Source organism: Phoca vitulina, unplaced genomic scaffold, assembly GCF_004348235.1.
Source record: "Phoca vitulina isolate PV1807 unplaced genomic scaffold, GSC_HSeal_1.0 scaffold52, whole genome shotgun sequence".
NCBI classification, from domain to species: Eukaryota; Metazoa; Chordata; class Mammalia; order Carnivora; family Phocidae; genus Phoca; species Phoca vitulina.
In genome coordinates, this window is record NW_022589755.1 from 1259356 (window position 1) to 1279507 (window position 20152).

General features: G+C 44.0%; 1 protein-coding gene across 4 annotated transcripts in view; it reads right to left on the reverse strand.

Annotated features, from left to right (window-relative positions):
* LOC116622027 (zinc finger protein 256-like) overlaps window positions 1–15265 on the reverse strand; it is a 47730-nt gene extending 32465 nt beyond the window's left edge. For 2 of the 4 annotated variants that reach the window (XR_004297504.1, XR_004297505.1), the window contains exon 1: window positions 14103–15265. Coding sequence is in view for 1 of the 4 variants with exons in the window: in XM_032388144.1 (XP_032244035.1) it covers window positions 8321–9864; window positions 11416–11542; window positions 14103–14135 (1704 nt within the window). In the remaining 3 variants the exon portion in view is untranslated. Of the gene's footprint in view, window positions 1–5636; window positions 9865–11415; window positions 13923–14102 lie in introns of those variants that run through there. The other 2 variants (XM_032388144.1, XR_004297503.1) reach the window with 2 other exon arrangements.
* Window positions 15266–20152: the final 4887 nt, after the last annotated feature.

The following is a 20152-nucleotide window of genomic DNA, read 5'->3' on the forward strand; positions in this document are numbered from 1 at the left end:
CCCCCCTCACTGAAATGGACAGATCGTCTAAGCAAAAGATCAACAAGGAAATAAAGACTTTAAATGACACATTGGACCAAATGGACTTCACAGACATATTCAGAACATTCCATCCCAAAGCAACAGAATACACATTCTTCTCTAGTGCCCATGGAACATTCTCCAGAATCGATCACATCCTAGGTCATAAATCAGGTCTCAACCGGTACCAAAAGATTGGGATCATTCCCTGCCTATTTTGAGACTACAACGCTTTGAAACTAGAACTCAATCACAAGAGGAAAGTCGGAAAGAACTCAAATACATGGAGGCTAAAGAGCATCCTACTAAAGAATGAATGGGTCAACCAGGAAATTAAAGAAGAATTAAAAAAATTCATGGAAACCAATGAAAATGAAAACACAACTATTCAAAATCTTTGGGATGCAGCAAAGGCAGTCCTAAGAGGAAAGTATATAGCAATACAAGCCTTTCTCAAGAAACAAGAAAGGTCTTGGGTGCCTGGGTGGCTCAGTTGGTTAAGCGACTGCCTTCGGCTCAGGTCATGATCCTGGAGTCCCTGGATCGAGTCCCACATAGGGCTTCCTGCTCGGCAGGGAGTCTGCTTCTCCCTCTGACCCTCCCCCCTCCCATGTGCTCTCTCTCTCATTCTCTGTCTCTCAAATAAATAAATAAAATCTTTAAAAAAAAAAAAAGAAACAAGAAAGGTCTCAAGTACACAACCTAACCCTACACCTAAACGAGCTGGAGAAAGAACAGCAAATAAAGCCTAAACCCAGCAGGAGAAGAGAAATAATAAAGATCAGAGCAGAAATCAATGAAATAGAAACCAAAAGAACAGTAGAACAGATCAACGAAACTAGGAGTTGGTTCTTTGAAAGAATTAACAAGATTGATAACCCCCTGGCCAGACTTATCAAAAAGAGAAGAGAAATGACCCAAATCAACAAAATCATGAATGAAAGAGGAGAGATCACAACTAACACCAAAGAAATACAAACAATTATAAGAACATATTATGAACAACTCTATGCCAGCAAATTAGATAACCTGGAAGAAATGGATGCATTCCTAGAGATGTATCAACTACCAAAACTGAACCAGGAAGAAATAGAAAACCTGAACAGACCTATAACCACTAAGGAAATTGAAGCAGTCATCAAAAATCTCCCAAAAAACAAAAGCCCAGGGCCAGATGGCTTCCCAGGGGAATTCTACCAAACATTTAAAGAAGAATTAATACCTATTCTTCTGCAACTGTTCCAAAAAATAGAAATGGAAGGAAAACTTCCAAACTCATTTTATGAGGCCACCATTACCTTGATCCCAAAACCAGACAAAGACCCCATCAAAAAGGAGAACTACAGACCAATATCCCTGATGAACATGGATGCAAAAATTCTCACCAAAATACTAGCCAATAGGATCCAACAGTACATTAAAAGGATTATTCACCACGACCAAGTTGGATTTATCCCTGGGCTGCAAGGTTGGTTCAACACCAGCAAATCAATCAACGTGATACAATACATTAACAAAAGAAAGAACGAGAAACATATGATCCTCTCAATAGATGCAGAAAAAGCATTTGACAAAGTACAGCATCCTTTCTTGATCAAAACTCTTCAGAGTATAGGCATAGAGGGTACACACCTCAATATCATAAAAGCCATCTATGAAAAACCTACAGCGAATATCATTCTCAATGGGGAAAAACTGAGAGCTTTCCCCCTAAGGTCAGGAACGCGGCAGGGATGTCCACTATCACCACTGCTATTCAACATAGTATTGGAAGTCCTAGCCACAGCATTCAGACAACAAAAAGAAATAAAAGGCATCCAAATTGGCAACGAAGAAGTCAAACTCTCACTCTTTGCAGATGATATGATACTTTATGTGGAAAACCCCAAAGACTCCACCCCAAAACTGCTAGAACTCATACAGGAATTCAGTAAAGTGGCAGGATATAAAATCAATGCACAGAAATCAGTGGCATCCCTATACACCAACAACAAGACAGAAGAAAGAGAAATTAAGGAGTCGATCCCATTTACAATTGCACCCAAAATCATAAGATACCTAGGCATAAATCTAACCAAAGAGGCAAAGGATCTGTACTCAGAAAACTATAAAATACTCATGAAAGAAATTGAGGAAGACACAAAGAAATGGAAAAACGTTCCATGCTCATGGATTGGAAGAACATATATTGTGAAAATGTCAATGCTACCCAGAGCAATCTACACATTCAATGCAATCCCCATCAAAATACCATCCACTTTTTTCAAAGAAATGGAACAAATAATCCTAAAATTTGTATGGAACCAGAAAAGACCCCAAATAGCCAGAGGAATGTTGAAAAAGAAAAGCAAAGCTGGCGGCATCACAATTCCGGACTTCCAGCTCTATTACAAAGCTGTCATCATCAAGACAGTATGGTACTGGCACAAAAACAGACACATAGATCAATGGAACAGAATAGAGAGCCCAGAAATGGACTCTCAACTCTATGGTCAACTAATCTTTGACAAAGCAGGAAAGAATGTCCAATGGAAAAAAGACAGTCTCTTCAACAAATGGTGTTGGGAAAATTGGATAGCCACATGCAGAAGAATGAAACTGGACCATTTCCTTACACCACACACAAAAATAGACTCCAAATGGTTAAAAGACCTCAATGTGAGACAGGAGTCCATCAAAATCCTAAAGGAGAACACAGGCAGCAACCTTTTCGACCTTAGCCGCAGCAACTTCTTCCTAGAAACATCGCCAAAGGCAAGGGAAGCAAGGGCAAAAATGAACTATTGGGACTTCATCAAGATAAAAAGCTTTTGCAAAGCAAAGGAAACAGTCCACAAAACCAAAAGACAACCGACAGAATTGGAGAAGATATTTGCAAATGACATATCAGATAAAGGGCTAGTATCCAAAATCTATAAAGAACTTATCAAACTCAACACCCAAAGAACAAAGAATCCAATCAAGAAATGGGCAGAAGACATGAACAGACATTTTTCCAAAGAAGACATCCAAATGGCCAAGACACGTGAAAAAGAGCTCAATATCGCTCGGCATCAGGGAAATCCAAATCAAAACCTCAATGAGATACCACCTCACACCAGTCAGAATGGCTAAAATTAACAAGTCAGGAAATGACAGATGTTGGCGGGGATGCGGAGAAAGGGGAACCCTCCTACACTGTTGGTGGGAATGCAAGCTGGTGCAGCCACTCTGGAAAACAGTATGGAGGTTCCTCAAAAAGTTGAAAATAGAGCTACCATATGATCCAGCAATTGCACTACTGGGTATTTACCCCAAAGATACAAAAGTAGGGATCCGAAAGGGTACGTGCACCCCAATGTTTATAGCAGCAATGTCCACAATAGCCAAACTGTGGAAAGAGCCAAGATGTCCATCGACAGATGAATGGATAAAGAAGATGTGGTATATATATACAATGGAATATTATGCAGCCATCAAAAGGAATGAGATCTTGCCATTTGCAACGACGTGGATGGAACTGGAGGGTATTATGCTGAGCAAAATAAGTCAAACAGAGAAAGACATGTATCATATGACCTCACTGATATGAGGAATTCTTAATCTCAGGAAACAAACTGAGGGTTGCTGGAGTGGGGGGTGGGGTGGGAGGGATGGGGTGACTGGGTGATAGACACTGGGGAGGGTATGTGCTCTGGTAAGTGGTGTGAATTGTTCAAGACTGTTGAATCTCAGATCTGTACCTCTGAAACAAATAATGCAATATATGTTAAGAAAAAAAAAAGAAGAAGAAGAAGATAGCAGGAGGGGAAGAATGAAGGGGGGGAAATCGGAGGGGTAGATGAACTATGAGAGATGATGGACTCTGAAGAACAAACTGAGGGTTCTAGAGGGGAGGGGGGTGGGAGGATGGGTTAGCCTGGTGATGGGTATTGAGGAGGGCACGTTCTGCATGGAGCACTGGGTGTTATGCACAAACAATGAATCATGGAACACTACATCTAAAACTAATGATGTAATGCACAGGGATTAACATAACAAAAAAAAACTTCAAAAAAATAAATAAATAAATGCATGGTGTCAGCCACAAAAAAAAAAATTTCTGCTTCTTTATTACTTAGCCCATTCTATCCTTTTTAAATTAAAAAAATTTTCAATTAATTTATTTTAATTCCAGTATAATTAAGGTACAGTGTTATAATAGTTTCAGGTGTACAATATAGTGATTCAACAATTCTACACATTACTCAGTGCTCACAACTGTACTCTTAATCCCCATCACCTATTTCACCCATCCCTCACCCACCTCCCCTCTGGTAACCACCAGTCTATTCTCTATACTTAAACGTCTGTCTTTTTTTGTTTCTTAAATTCCACGTGAGTGAAATCATATTTGTCTTTCTCTGACTTATTTCACCTAACATTATACCCTCTAGATACATCCATGCTGTTGCAAATGGGACGAATTCATTCTTTTTTATGGCTGAGTAATATTCCAGTATGTGTACATTTTCATACAAACACACACATATCTTTATCCATTCATCTAGACACTTGGGTTGTTTCCGTATCTTAGCTATTGTAAATAATGCTACAATAAACATAGGGTGCATGTATCTTTTCAAATTACTGTTTTCATATTCTTTGGGTAAATACTCAGTAGTGGAATTACTGGATCATATGATAATTCTATTTTTAATTTTTTGAGGAATCTTCAAACTGTTTTCCACAATGGCTAAACCAGTTTGCATTCTCACCAACAGGGCATAACGGTTCCCTTTTCCTCCACATCCTTGCCAGTACTTGTTTTCCGTGTTTTTTATTTTAACCATTATGACAGGTGTGAGGTGATACTCATTGTGGTTTTGATTCACATTTCTCTGATGATTAGTGATGTTGAGCATCTTTTCATGTGTCTGTTGGCTGGCTGAGGATATTCTTGGTATACATAATTTTTACTTCAATACTTTTTTTTTTTAAAGATTTTATTTATTTATTTGAGAGAGAGAATGAGATAGAGAGCATGAGAGGGGGGAGGGTCAGAGGGAGAAGCAGACTCCCTGCTGAGCAGGGAGCCCGATGCGGGACTCGATCCCAGGACTCCAGGATCATGACCTGAGCCGAAGGCAGTCACTTAACCAACCGAGCCACCCAGGTGCCCTTACTTCAATACTTTAAAAGCTTTTATTTCAGTGCTCGCTTCGGCAGCACATATACAAATAAAAGCTTTTATTTCATGGTACACTTGCACTCACGAATTGTGAAAAGGAATGGGCTCAAGCTGACCTTGGTTCCTCTCTCTCACTGTACATGTGTATAACTTTCTCCTGTCCTTGATTTTCCTTATTACAATGGGTCTAGGCAGCATGTGTTTCCCTGTTCTAAACATGCCCCCTCTGTAATTTTTCCTTCTTTGCGTTGTATTATCTAGATATATGTCTGCTTCTTCTTTAATGTTTTAGATTTTTAGCTTTCCTTTAAAATTTCCATTGGCTTTACCCCTTTCCGACTGCATTAAGATTTTCTCCATCTGAGAGAAATCTTTTTTTTTTTTTTTTAAGTAAGCTCTATACCCAACGTGGGCTTGAACTCATGACCCAGAGATCAAGAGCTGCATGCTCTACTGACAGCCAGCCAGGAGCCCCTGATATTTTTAATTTTAGTTGTATAGAAATTTATTTCTCCTTATTGTGTACTTTATGAAACCACTGTATTCAATGTCCAATATTTCCACATTATCACAACTTTTATATTGTACTATATTACTAATGTCCTCACTTTGAAAATAACTATTACACTTTATTTAATAGATATATTAGTCTGTTACAAAGGATGTTTCTCCAGTGTTATACATAGCCCCTTTTACAATGGTTTTGCTTATAGGTAACTTTGAAAGAGAAAGCCAAAAGGTGACTTCTTTGCTAGATACGAAGAAACCAGAAAGTCATGGTAATGAAAGGTGTGGTGTCAAGCAGCCAAGCAATCTTTATGCAGCAGCAGCTGCTAGGTTTTGCTTGCCAATCTGCCATAGGTATGGCTGGTAAGGAAACCACAAGCCCAAATGGACTGAGAAAGATTATTCCTTACACAGATAGCACAAGAAAGTCAGCAAACATTCTGTCACCTCCTGCTATGCCTGTCACATAGGACACCACCAAACCAAAGGGACCAGATTACAGGCAACATGTGCAGTGGGACTCAGTTGCTGAAGAGCTATTCAAGCCTGGCTGTGAGTGGTTTTATATCCTTGCAGATGGACCCTATGGAGGGAGGAGTTAAGTGGAAATTCCAATGTCTCACAGGAACCAGGAAGGTAGTGAAACTCTCATATACCATTGGTAGGAAATATAAAAAATAACCATTTCAGATCAGTTTGGTAATTTCTTAAAAAGTTAAACATTCACCTACCCTATGATTCAGGCATTGCACTCAGACGTATATTAACACAAGAAAAATGAAACATGTATCCGTATAAAGATTTATATGTGAATCTTCACAGAAGTTTTATTTGTAATAGCCAAAACCTGCAAACCCAGATGCCAAGGAACAGATATATGGAAAAACAAATAGTGGTCTATTCATATAACAGAATACGACTCAGCAATGAAAGGAATGAACTTTTTAAAATCTCAAGGTAATTATGCAGTATATATGAAACCAGAAAAAAATAAATACTTTATGATTCCAATCATATAAAATTCTAGAAAATGTAGTCTACTGTAAAGGAAAGTAAATCCAAGTTTGTCCAGACAGCCAGAGAGGTCAGGGAGAGAGATTAATAAAAATTATGAGGTAAATATGTGTGGGACTTATATGCTCATTATCACAATTATGACGATTTTGTGGATTATACTGTCAAATCTTATCAAACTATACACTTTAAATATGTGCAGTGTACTGTACGTCATTATAACTTAAAGCTTTAAGCAATGGTTCAAAATAAAAGAATCTCTCCCACTCCTTATAAAAAAAAATCTAATTTGGCAACCCTCTATTATCTCTATCACCTCTCTCCTAATGCTTTGGGAGGGATGCCTTACCTCAGTGATAGCAAATATTGGTGAACAATGGAGGATGTTTCCACCTTAGTCACAAAGGCCATATCGCTGGACTAAGAGATCTCCCTTCTCTCTATCCTTGTTTTCCTGCATGTGCAGTCTTAAGGTCAACAGCCCAGAAAGCAACAGGAATCCACAAAACCTTAATTTCTCTCTGCCAATGACCTCAGCTATTCAAGATACACAGGCCAGGAGGTACATACTCACTCAACACAGCCAGAGACACTGGAATAGCTGTGGGTGCACTTTGAGAAGAGGGATGTTTCATCTACTTTACTGCAGGCTCCAGCATTCCCTATCAACCCAATGTTTCTCACCAATTATGATTCCCCCTGAGCCCTTTAGTGTTAAAACCAGTGACACTACCCTACCAAATTCTGGGCATCAGGGCACATGACTCTTCTGAAGGACCTGGGGAAGAGAGTCCCCTTAGCTGTGTGGTCATTACATGATATGCACTATAAACAAAGGAACCAATCCCAGAAACACTGGAGATTGTCACAAGTGCCCGCTCCTCAATGTGGCCTTTGGGCCCACAAAAAAATCTTGGCTTCCAGGCTGCATATTAGTTGTACAAAGCCTGTTGCCCTTGGAGGCACACCAAAGTTGGGAACTGTCACACAAGCCATTTACCCCTTCATGATGTTTTCAAAGCAACCAGTTAGTGAATACAACCCCCAAGATTAAAGGTGGCTTAAACAATAAGGCCTTTATTATTGCACAAGTCATAGCAAGGTCAGGCAGGCAGTTTATGGGTTGGTGACATGGAGACTGGAAAAATCCATCACAAGTGTCGTATGAAAACAGTGTCCCTGAAGACAAACCTTCTCTGCAAGCCACCAGTAGAACCCAGATAAGGTCTTTTGGGAGAAAACTGGGTCAGGTATACACATTAATTAGAGAAAAGGGAATGATGTTACTCTAAAGGCTCAGGCTGCTCATTATTTTCTCCAGACAGAACACAGAGATCTACTTCCCTAAACAGTGGGATAACTGATGCATACCATGGGGGCCTTTCTAGGCAGTAGAGCTGACTTATACTACGAAAACTGGCAGTCACACAATTTCAGCAAGGACCCCAAGCCGGTTAGGAAGCGCAATATGGATCCTAGAAGCTTCCCACGTACCTGGAACTTACAGGGAATCTTCCCTGTGGTGTATATTCAGATGTATGAGTTCAACTTCAGGAAGATGTCTCCCTCACAAAGGCTCTCCTCCAATGTCATTGTATGAAACATGTAGAAAGCCTGCTCCTTGCATGGCTATGGCTTTGCTGTGTGAACCTTCTGGTGCCCAGTGAGGTGAGACTTCCGGCTGAAGGCTTTCCCACATTCACTGCACTCATGAGGTCTCTCTCCAGTGTGGACTTTTTTGTGTCGGATGAGGTTACACCTTCGGCTAAAGGCTTTCCCACATTCACTGCACTCATAAAGCCGATCTGCGTTGTGAACTTTCTGGTGCTGAATCACAGCAGACCACTGACTGAAGGCTTTCCCACATTTGCTGCACATATATGGCCTTTCTGTGTGGTGGTAAACTTTCTGGTGTCTAATGAGGTTAGACCTTCGGCTGAAAGCTTTTGCACATTTGTTGCACTCATGAGACCTTTTTCTGATGTGAATTTTTTGGTGTTGAGCAAACTGGGTGTCACTGAAGAATTCTCCACATTCCCTGCACTCATGAGGCCTCTCTCCAGTGTGAACCCTTTTGTGTTGAATGAGGTCAGAGTTGCGGGTAAAGGATTTCCCACATATCTTACACTCATAAGGTCTTTCTCCACTGTGAACTCTCTGGTGTTGAATGAGGCCAGAACTTTGGCTAAAAAATTTCCCACATTCCCTGCACTCATAAGGTTTCTCTCCAGTGTGAACTCTACGGTGTTTAATGAGGCTGGAGGTGTCACCAAAACATTTTCCACATTCACTGCACTCGTAAGGCCTCACTCCAGTGTGAACTCTCTGATGTTTAATGAGACTGGAACTTTGGCTAAAGGATTTCCCACATTCACTGCACTCATAAGGCTTTTCTCCAGTGTGAACTCTCTTGTGTACAATAAGGCTGGAGCTCTGGCCAAAGAATTTCCCACATCTGCTGCATTTATAAGGCTTTGCCCCAGTGTGAATTCTCTGGTGTTGAATGAAACTGGAGATGTGGGTGAAGAATTTCCCACATTCATTGCATTTATAGGGCCTTTCTCCAGTGTGGACTTTCTGATGCTGAAAGAGGTTAAACCTTCGGGTGAAGGATTTCCCACATTCACTGCACTCATAAGGCCTTTCTCCAGTGCGGACACTCAGGTGTTGAGCAAGAGTGTATTTGTGGCTAAAGGTTTTCCTGCATTCACACCAACTGCAATGGCTCTTCCCACTGTGAATAGCTTCCCCACACACGGTGCAACTGTGTGGTTTCTGCCCATTATGAGTGGCCTGGTGCTGGTGCTGGCCTGAACTAGCGAGGAAATCCTTATCAACCTCCCCATTGGTAAAGGACTTCCCTGACACATGGGACCTGCAGCTCTTCACAAATGAAGCCCATTTCAACAGTTTCTCTCCACTGTGCTGCTTCCCATGCTGGCGAAGGTTTGCAGTGAAACAGACTTGTTTCCTACATGTGTAAGATCTCAACTGGGGACGTGTTCTCTGATGCAGAGCCACACCCAAAATGTCTTTTAAGACCAGACAACATATCCCACAGGGGTGTGTCTTCTGGGGATATGGGCCTGCATGGTGAGTCCTGACCTGTGACACTCCTATAGAAGCAGCCTGCTCTGAAGGTGCCTTCCCATCCTCTGCTCCATGCCAGCAACCTGAAAGCAGAGAAATTCTAGTGAAGTAGACATAGGCAGTAGTGGGAAGAGGCAACACCATCATAAATGTGTGTCCAACACACCAAGGAATGTGCTGATGGCACTGTTTCCAGGATGAAGGAGCTGGGGTCAGGGTAAAGAAGCTGCTGCTGTGGGGCACCTGGATGGTTCAGTCAGGCTTCCCGCTCAGCGGGGAGTCTGCTTCTCCTTCTGCCCCTCCCCCCCACTTGTGCGCTTGCTCTCTCTCTCAAATAAATAAAATCTTAAAAAAAAAAAAGAAGCTGCTGCTGTTTAGTACTGGGCCTCTACAGGTCAGACAGTGAGGGCGGCCTCTCCAGGTGAAGAACACAAGCATGGGATGTGGCACAGAGAGGGGCGGCAGGCTCCAGCAAATCCTTGCTGACAACTGCAGAAAGGTGTATCTAAGCTCAGGAAAATCCAAGTGTAAGAGCTGGTGTTTAAGAACTATGTGAGTAAGGGCGCCTGGGTGGCTCAGTCGGTTAAGCATCTGTCTTCAGCTCAGGTCATGATCACAGGATCCTGCGATGGAGTCCCGCATAGGGCTCCCTGCTCCGCGGGGAGTCTGCTTCTCCCTCTTCCTCTGCCCCTCTGCCCCTCTCCCCGCTCGTGCACCAATAAATAAATAAAATCTTAAAAAAAAAAAAAAAAAAAAAGAACTATGTGAGGATATGTACACACTTCATGATACAAAATGTGTAGGGCGATGTGAGAAAGCACTACAGAGGAAGCAACAAGAGGAACTGGTGACATGTGGAGTCCAGAGAGGTGGGAATTAACCAAATTCAGAGCAGAAATGACAAGTTAGCATTGGGGAAGTAAAAGTAGAAACGAGGTGGCCAATGGCCACCAGTGGAATAGGACAGGTTTCTGGTATCATCTGAACACAGAGTTCTCTCCTACTTAACACTTCTCAGGGTCAGGGCTCCTCTGAGCCCACCTTGCTGTGGCTGGAGTCATGTTCATCCTGGGAAGCACCCAGGACTCTCCTCCGTATCCCCTGGTTCGGGAACTAAATGGGACCTGCATGATGCAAGTTCTAAGGAAAGGTGGGACAGATGAGTGACCAGCAGTGGCCCAGAGCAACTTAACACATAACAGACCAGAGTAAAGAAAACTAGTATTACAAAAAAATCCTCAGAGGAGGATCCTGTAAGAACTGCCCGTAGTCCACATAAGTACTGACCATGTCAGTGACTACAACTCCTGGAGCAGGCAGGGACAGGAAATGTCATCACCTATAGGAAGGGGGCAAAACCTGGGGCAGAGAGGTGCAGTGAACTTGGACAGAGTCAGCCAGACAGTTGAAGGACAAGCAAGGTGGAAGCCATTAGCATAACTGCAAGACTTCTGACCCTGAATACCTTCCCAGTGAGGCTTTGGTGCAGTGCACTCAACTAGCCCTAAGGACTACAACTAACCAGGGAACTGGGGAAGGAAGCAATGCCCATGTTTGTGATGGGAGAAATAGGGAGCTATCCCTGGGATAAAAGCAGAAAGCCCAGGTCCCTGGGGAGGGAATGAGGGCCTTACCCAGGGCGGTCACAAGTGCAAAGTTCTCCAGCATCACATCATGGTATAGGCGTCTCTGAGCCTCATCAAGAAGACCCCATTCCTCCCAGGAGAAGTACACAGCCACATCTTCAAATGTCACACTGTCCTGTCAGGACAGAGACAGATGAAACCCCAAAGAGCCCCTGTCCCAAGGACCTATAATCCCTTCGCCCACAAAAATCACCCCATTGGCACCATTGCTGGTCTCTCCTCATGGTCCCATTATTCACTGTGTACAACCCTCAGCAACAACGGCACGTCATCAGATAAACGCCATCTAAACTCTGGGCCTGGCACATGGGGCCCCAACGCTCCTGCTAAGCAACGCCCCTGCAGTCCTCCAGACTAAGTGTCCCAGACTCAACCAAATTTGGGCTTTCCCTTCAACCTTAAGTCCCCAACACCAGGACCCTGGGGCCGTTAGTGCACAGTCCCTCTCCACATGCACACCACTGCACTTGTGAAGTACAGCCTGTACCTTTTACACCTCTGGAGCCCACAGAGGCGCTCTCTCCACCACCACAACGCCCCCCTGGCCCCACAGCACAGGCATCTCCCTAGACTGACAATGCTTGCTTGGCAAACTCAAATGGAATCCAGTATTATCCAGACCTCCAATGCCTTCCACTCCAAGGCACTCCAGAATCCTGCTAGGAAAGCCTCCCCTTCCTAGAGAGAAAGCTGGCTCTGTTCTTTGCTTCAGCCTCACCGACCAGAACCACATGCACATCTCAGACATCTCTGGCCCTCTTCAACTTCTGTGCTGCCCTTCCCGTCCTCTCCAGTCACACCTAAACCTCACTCAAAACTCAGCCCCACTGGTTCCCTATCCCAGGCCTAATAACCCACAGATGACCACAGTGGACTCTGAAATAACCTACCATCCTGACCGAAACATCTCATGCCCTACCCAAGAGTCACCACAAAGTCCTGGGGAACATCATCCTGCCTCAATTACTCCTGTGCCTCCAGAGTCCTCTCACGTCCACTTTTCCCTTGGAAACCTTGGTTACCTGCCAGATCATCCTCCTACCCACACTTCCCTGCCAGCCACTTTTCTCCTTCACCTGTGTACCCAATACCCTCCACTTTCAACCAGGTGTCCAAGCCAGAGGCCCCATTCTTGGCCCACACCATCTTCTTCTTGGACTGCTAACAGTATTACCACCAGGACCTGAAGATTCCCCTTCCTCAGTGCAACCCACAGCTCCACCCTGGTTGACACTGCGGCAATCACCTTTGGGATGGCTCCATCCTGAAACCCCCTCCCTACCAGACTGTGTGTGCAACTGCCCACTTAATGCCTCCACTCAACAGTCTCTGAAACGTCTCAGGCTTAACATGGCTGAACAAACCTCCTGATACCCCACTGAAAACTGTACCCATTACTGACTATCCCATCTCAGTTGATGGAACTTCCGTCCTTCCAGCTGTTAAGACCAAAACCTTTGGGGTTATCCCCGACTCCTTCCTTTCTGTCCTTCACCTTCCACATCAAAAAGTCTGGTTGGCCCTACTTTAAAAAAAAAAATGAGTCCAGGATCCAACCACTTCTCCCACCTCGATGGCCACCATTTACATCCAAGAACACTCACCTGGCCTATTACAGCAGCCTCCTTCCTGGTCATCCTTCTCCCTTCCTTATCCCAGAGTCCATTCTCCACTGTGCAGCCACACGAGTCCTGCTAAAACCTTGATAAGATCACTTTACTCTTAATCAAACCTCCTAGTACCTCCAGAATTGACAACCGACCTCAAAGGCAGCCATTCCAGCCCTGCTCCTGTCCCCTTGTTTCCATGAGGAAGAAAAGGGAAATCTTCAGTTCCCTTGACACTCCCAGCTGCCTCCAAGTACCTGCACACACGGCGCCTGTCCTAGGATAACCTTCCGCACCTCTTTCAGCTGGTTGCCAGAAACAAGAACCCCTCCATATAAGCCTCAGCCGAGACTCAGGACTCTGCCTGGACTTTCTCCAAGGTCCCCCAGACACTAGGACTGGGAGAGTGGCAGACAGAGCCCCAAGACACCTTAATCCCAGAAACCATTTGGGAGGGGTCAGGACCAGTAAGGGACTGAGACCCTCCCCTGACCCGTGCTGGCCTCATGAAACCTGCGAAAAGAGGCAGGCCCTAGAGGAAGGCAACCATGGCCAGGCTCCACGGGCCCCGATCTCCCTACATTCCTGCCCGGCCCTGGAGCCAGGTGACCTCCGCTGACTGTCTAACCTTTGTGCCTCAGAGAGGACTCTGACCCGGGGTGTGACCTTGCACAGGAACGTCACCGGCCGGCACCTCACCGTCCTCATCAACCCCCTCCAGTCTATTCTCCTTCCCAGCAACCTTCGGGAAACTTAAAACCCTCAAGGAGATCGTGTCTCTCCTTCGGCCAAAGTCCCCTCGGCGTCTAGTGTCCTCACCTGAAGGTCCGGCACCTCGGCCCGCAGTCCAGGCGTGACCCCCTCACGCGCTGTCCCCTGAGGGCAGAGTCCTCCCGCCGCAGCCCCCTCGGCCCCGAGCCCGCTCCCGCACGGGGCCCCCGCCCGCCGCCGCCTCCCCGTCCCGGACACCGGGGCCTGGGCCGCAGGGACGCGAGCCGGCGCCCCGCGCTCGGGCCTTCGGGGTCTGGGTGGGGGGACGGCGGGAGGGCCCGGGGGACGAGCGCTCACCTGAGCCGGGGCCCTGCGCGCGGCCGCCGCCATCGGACTCTGTGGCGGAGCGGACACCCAGGCCGGCGGTCCCCGTCCCGGCCCCGGCGCGGGCAGTCTGGGCGGCGTCACCGAGCCGTGGACCCAAATCTGTGCGGTGGGGACAGCGCCTCCTCCCGACCCTTCTCTGACCCCGTCAGCTGACTCCCAAACCAGTGCTACAGCACCCCCAAACCGCGGTAAGTCCTGAAAAGCCAAAATGACCGCCAAGAAGAGGACGCCAGAAGTCCCGCCCCCATATGACGTGCTCGCACAGAAGTGCCCTGTCCTGAGCCTTCATTGGCTCAGCGCCGCCAGGCGCTCGGACAGAGCATTCTGGGTAATGTAGTTCCCACAGCTCTGCAGACTCCGCGAAGGATGTACCCACACCTACCTCCCGGGCAAGTCAGGCAGCACCGCGAGGATGGCCAGGAAATGGCCTCGCCAGAGAGAGACCGGAGCTTGCCTCCTTAGGGAAGATCAGCACCCATACTTCTGGGTACGTTGTTGCAACAGATCGCCAAAGTGTTTAGAAACATGTTATTTCAGACTCCACGAAGCCGAGCTTGCTTCAGAGGCCAAAAATATTATTTCAGATGCCCTCAAAAGGACACAGATCCAAATGGACATATCATTCCATCGTTACTCGGTACAAAACGCGTTCGCTCCGTAGCTGGAAGCTAATAAACATCATGCTATTGCTTTTCAAATGCAGGTACCCCGAAACTTTGGAGTCAGTTTTGTTAGTTTCAGAATTTTAGGTCAGGGGCAGGAGAGAAGCCTCCGGATAGGGTCATGGCAATGAAAATAGAGGAGGAATGGATGTTGGACACTCTAAAGCACGTGGACAAGGGTAAACCAGGCTCCGGTTCCCTCAGAAAATATCTTTCCTGCCTAAATTATCAGTGATTGTATCCAACCCAGTGAGCAGTACTGTTTTATCCATAGCCTATTTCTTACTCCATATCCTGAAATATATTCAGTTCTTTTTACAAAATGATAATGACACAACTCACTACTATGGCCAATGACCTAATAAAATGTATGCTTCCTGTTCTCTTGTTGCTCTAGATGTATCAATAAAACTAATGAGGGGGGGCACCTGGGTGGCTCAGATGGTTGAGCGTCTGCCTTCGGCTCAGGTCATGATCCCAGGGTCCTGGGATCGAGCCCCGCATCGGGCTCCCTGCTCAGCGGGAAGCCTGCTTCTCCCTCTCCCACTCCCCCTGTTTGTTCCCTCTCTCGCTGTGTCTCTCTCTCTGTCAAATAACTAAATAAAATCATTAAAAATAAATAAATAAATAAATAAATAAATAAATAAATAAATAAATAAATAAATAAAACTAATGAGGGAGAGGAAAGGGAGGATTAGAAGGGAATAAAAATTAAATTGAGAAAGGAGTTGAGTAACTGTTTAAACTGAAAGGAGGGGAAAAAGAGCTCCTTTCTGTATTTTAGGTGTGGGCAGCCACTTTATGCAGGTGATAACCAAGTTGACACTAAGGACTAGTCACTCACGGGGAGAGCCAGGTTAAAACAATCCAACACAAAGGTAGATAAAGTGCCAAAAAGAGATGAGAAAAAGCTTGGTGAGGTGGAAGGAGATCAAGTAGCCGGAAAAGGGCAAGGGGGACAGGATAGGAGGAATAGGAGGAGCACAAATGTGAGCACAAATGAGAGCGCCACATGAGGCTCAGGCGTCTGATCTCACTTCTTTTCTATGTACACTCACTACAGTGGGGGAACCTCAACCAGGCTCGTGTCTGATGACATTCTCTCTGTACTTATGACTCCAAAATTTACGTCTATATATCACACTTCCTCCAGGAACTAACCCATACCTCTATTCATCTACTCAGCATGTCCAGATGGGCTTGAATCTGCTGTCTCAAGTAGTCACCATCTTGGTTCATAACAGCGCCATTATCCTAGGTCCTCAGAACACCAGCCTGGAGGCCACCCTTAACCATGTTCTCCCTTGTCCCTCATAGCATTCATGAGCAAATCATGTGCTACTTACTTTCAAAGGACAAAAAAATCTCTATCTCCCTACTAAATATGTTAATAGCTGATCCAGCTACCATCTCCTCACCCCTGATTTATTATAGTTGTCTCTCAATGATCTCCCTACTTTACTTGTTAATTTATGGTCTAATCTTTAAAGACTAGCCAGAATGACTAATCTTTCCCAAGTAAAATCATGTCACTTCCCTTTCCAAACCTTTCAATACGTGCTTCTTTACAAATTAAAATCTCGATTCTTGCAATAGGTTTAAAGGACAAACATGACCATGTCTTGGCCCAACCCTATGAACTTTCCTCCTACAGGGACGGCTTGCTGCTTATTCCCTTCAAGCCACCGGCCACACATAAGGACAGAAGTCAAACATCTACTGGCTATGCCAATTCACCATGTATTATGAGCCAAACCCATTCACTTCTGGTGGGTGAATTTTAGGCAACTGATTTTAAGTAACCTTCCTTCCATTACTTCATAAAGTAACTCACAACTGCAACCCTCTGACACCCACTTCCACAAACAAATTTCAGGCTTTTAAGGTTAAATGCTGTACTTATTACATGATGTGTTTCTCAAACTTTTAACAGGTGTAAAATTGTGCTATGGCATTTATTGGGCTTCTATCTTCTTTTTTTATGTTTTACTGATTACATTTTGAGGATCTCAATAAGCCCTGTGATTTTTATTTTGGATTTTGCATAGCTTGGTGGTTTTCAGGAACACATACATTCCATGACAGCACAACTGACTCTGTGGACTTTCCTCCAGAATATATTCTTTTTTCCTCCAGAATATATTCTTTTTTTTTTTTTTTTTAAGATTTTATTTATTTGACAGAGAGAGACACAGCGAGAGAGGGAACACAAGCAGGGGGAGTGGGAGAGGGAGGAGCAGGCTTCCCGCTGAGCAGGGAGCCCGATGCGGGGCTCGATCCCAGAATCCTGGGATCATGACCTGAGCCGAAGGCAGACGCTTAACGACTGAGCCACCCAGGCGCCCCACCTCCAGAATATATTCTTAAGTAAAAATCTATGCTCCAGAATGAACACGAACACACACACACACACACACACACACACACACACTGTGTACAACTAGAGGAATCTGTATGAGATCAGTAGATCGTATCAATGACAGTTTCATTGTTGTGATATTATAATATGGTCTTGGAAAATGTTACCATTGGAGAAACTGGGTAAAGCATACACAGATCTCTCTGTAACAGTTCTTACAACTGCATGTAACTTGCCAATTTTCACATTAAATATTTCAATTAAAGAATCCAAGGGCTACATACAACACAAAAATTCCTGCAAAGTATCTTAAAGTCCTTTACTTACCATGTTTTGGCAAAATCAGTTGGTATTGATAAATTTCAAAAATAAGCCTACTGGGTGCCTGGGTGGCTCAGTTGGTTAAGCGACTGCCTTCAGCTCAGGTCATGATCCTGGAGTCCCGGGATCGAGTCCCGCATCAGGCTTCCTGCTCAGCGGGGAGTCTGCTTCTCCCTCTGACCCTCCCCCCTCTCATGTGCTCTCTCTCTCAAATAAATAAATAAAATCTTTAAAAAAAAATAAGCCTACTAATTAAAATTTGGCAAAAATAACATTAAAATGAGGTAATTTTAAGGAAAATGGAAGCAAAAGTTAAAACTCTATTAAACTATGAAGATCAGAAGTAAATAACAGCAGAGACAAAGTATAGCACAAGATAATATATGTAAACATATTTTTACAATATAAATACATTATTTAACATAACTCCAATATATTTTCGTAATGTTCCTAACATTTCCTAATTATAAAATATCAGAATTATAAAAATAAGTAAAAAGTCAAGGGAAATTAAGACAATGGGTAGTACCATTTTATACTGAAAATGAAAAAAATAGGAAAGTCAGGGACACAGAACAAGAAGCTTCTCCCTGCTCCACGGGAAGCCTGCTTCTCCCTCTCCCACTCCCCCTGCCTGTGTTCCTGCTCTCGCTATCTCTCTCTCTGTCAAATAAATAAATAAAATCTTTAAAAAAAAAAAAAAGAATAGTTAATCCTGGGTTTCCTGAGATAAACATTTTCTAAGAATCGGATACCTGAAAAGAAGAGCTACTTCCCAAATTGTGTTTGCTCCCAGGACAGGGACTGCCATGGCAGCATCTGTGCAAGGGGGACATATACACCAAGACAAAGTTCTGGAATTCCATGGTCTCATCTGCTTGCTGGGAAATCATTATCATTTCACCTATAAGTGCAGTGACAGTGTCTGCATGAGGAGTAAATATTAACTGAAAAATATTTCAGACTGAGCAAACCAATGAAAGCTATTAAAAGTGCTTAGTAAGATATCCATCAGGAGTGGCACAAACTGAAAGGGGAAAACTTGCTTTTGAAATAAACAATCAAAATCCCAACAGACTGTGAGGAAAGGAATCTGAGATCTAATAAGTGAGGGACGTAAGCCAACCAAATGCTTATTGGGGCTTTTCAGAGAATTTGAAGGTTTTTTGCAAAATGGGATTTCTTGCCATTCCTGAAAACATTGAGGTTAGTGAAACTGAAGGAAAAGACACTGTGGGTGGAGTTAGAAAGTATATCCAGAGTTGGGCAAATAAACGTTAAATATGCTTTGTCATTTTGTTCAACATTTTAAAACATCAATTTTGGGGGTGCCTGGGTGGTGTACTCAGTTAAGCCTCCAGCTCGTTTTCAGCTCAGGTCATGATCTCAGGTTCATGAAATCAAGCCGTGCATTGGGCTCTGTGCTGAGCACAGAGTCTGCTTGGGTTTCTCTTTCTCCCTCTGCCCCTCCCCACCGCTCTCTCTCTAAAATAAATAAATCTTTTTAAAAAACACATCAATTATGTACCTCATGTACAAATTTCTAGGAACGTGGAATGTATCAGTGCACAAAATGTAAAAAGCAATTTCCCTCCTGGAACTTACTCCATAGTTGATGGAAAAGGCAATATGCAATTCATAAATTATATTAAATTGCATAGTGTAATAGAAGGTGATGTGTCCTAAGAAAAGAAGAACAGCGAATGGGTAATGAAGAAGTTAGGAGTTTGGGATGGGTTGAGGCAGTAAACTGGGTATCTATATTTGGACTCATAGTGAAGATGACAACACAGGAAATATTTTAGGTGGTTTATTTTTTCCTTGTCAACTATTACATATCCATCATCTTGCCTTACTGAATGAAACTGGAACTCCAGAACAACTGAATAAGAGAAAGGAGCAGCTATCTTCCCTTTGTTTTAATATCATGGGAAATTTTTAATAATGAATAATAAGGTATAATATTTGTAAGAGTTTCTTTGTAGACATCATTTGTAAGATTAAGGAGGATTTCTTCTATCCTTAGTTTAATATCTCTTTCAGTGTAACAAGACTGAACAATTGGCAAATTGAAATTTGATGTAAAAATTACCATTTATAATATCATCAGATGTAGAAAATACTTGGAGATATGTAAGATATGTGAGGGCTATAAAAAGAAAACTAAAACACATTGCTAAGAGGGGCACCTGGCTGCCTCAGTAGGTGGAGCATTTGACTCTTAATCTCAGGGTTGTGGATTCAAGACCCACATTGGGTATACAGATGACTTAAAAATAAAATCTTAGGGCACCTGGGTGTCTCAGTCATTAAGCATCTGCCTTCGGCTCAGGTCATGATCCCAGAGTCCTGGGATCGAGCCCCACATTGGGCTCCCTGCTCTGCAGGAAGCCTGCTTCTCCCTCTCCCGCTCCCCCTGCTTGTGTTCCCTCTCTGGCTGTCTCTCTCTGTCAAATAAATAAAAATAAAAAATCTTTGGGGCGCCTGGGTGGCTCAGTTGGTTAAGCGACTGCCTTCGGCTCAGGTCATGATCCTGGAGTCCCGGGATCGAGTCCCGCATCGGGCTCCCTGCTCAGCGGGGAGTCTGCTTCTCCCTCTGACCCTCCTCCCTCTCATGCTCTCTGTCTCTCTTTCTCTCTCTCTCAAATAAATAAATAAAATCTTTAAAAAAAAAAAAA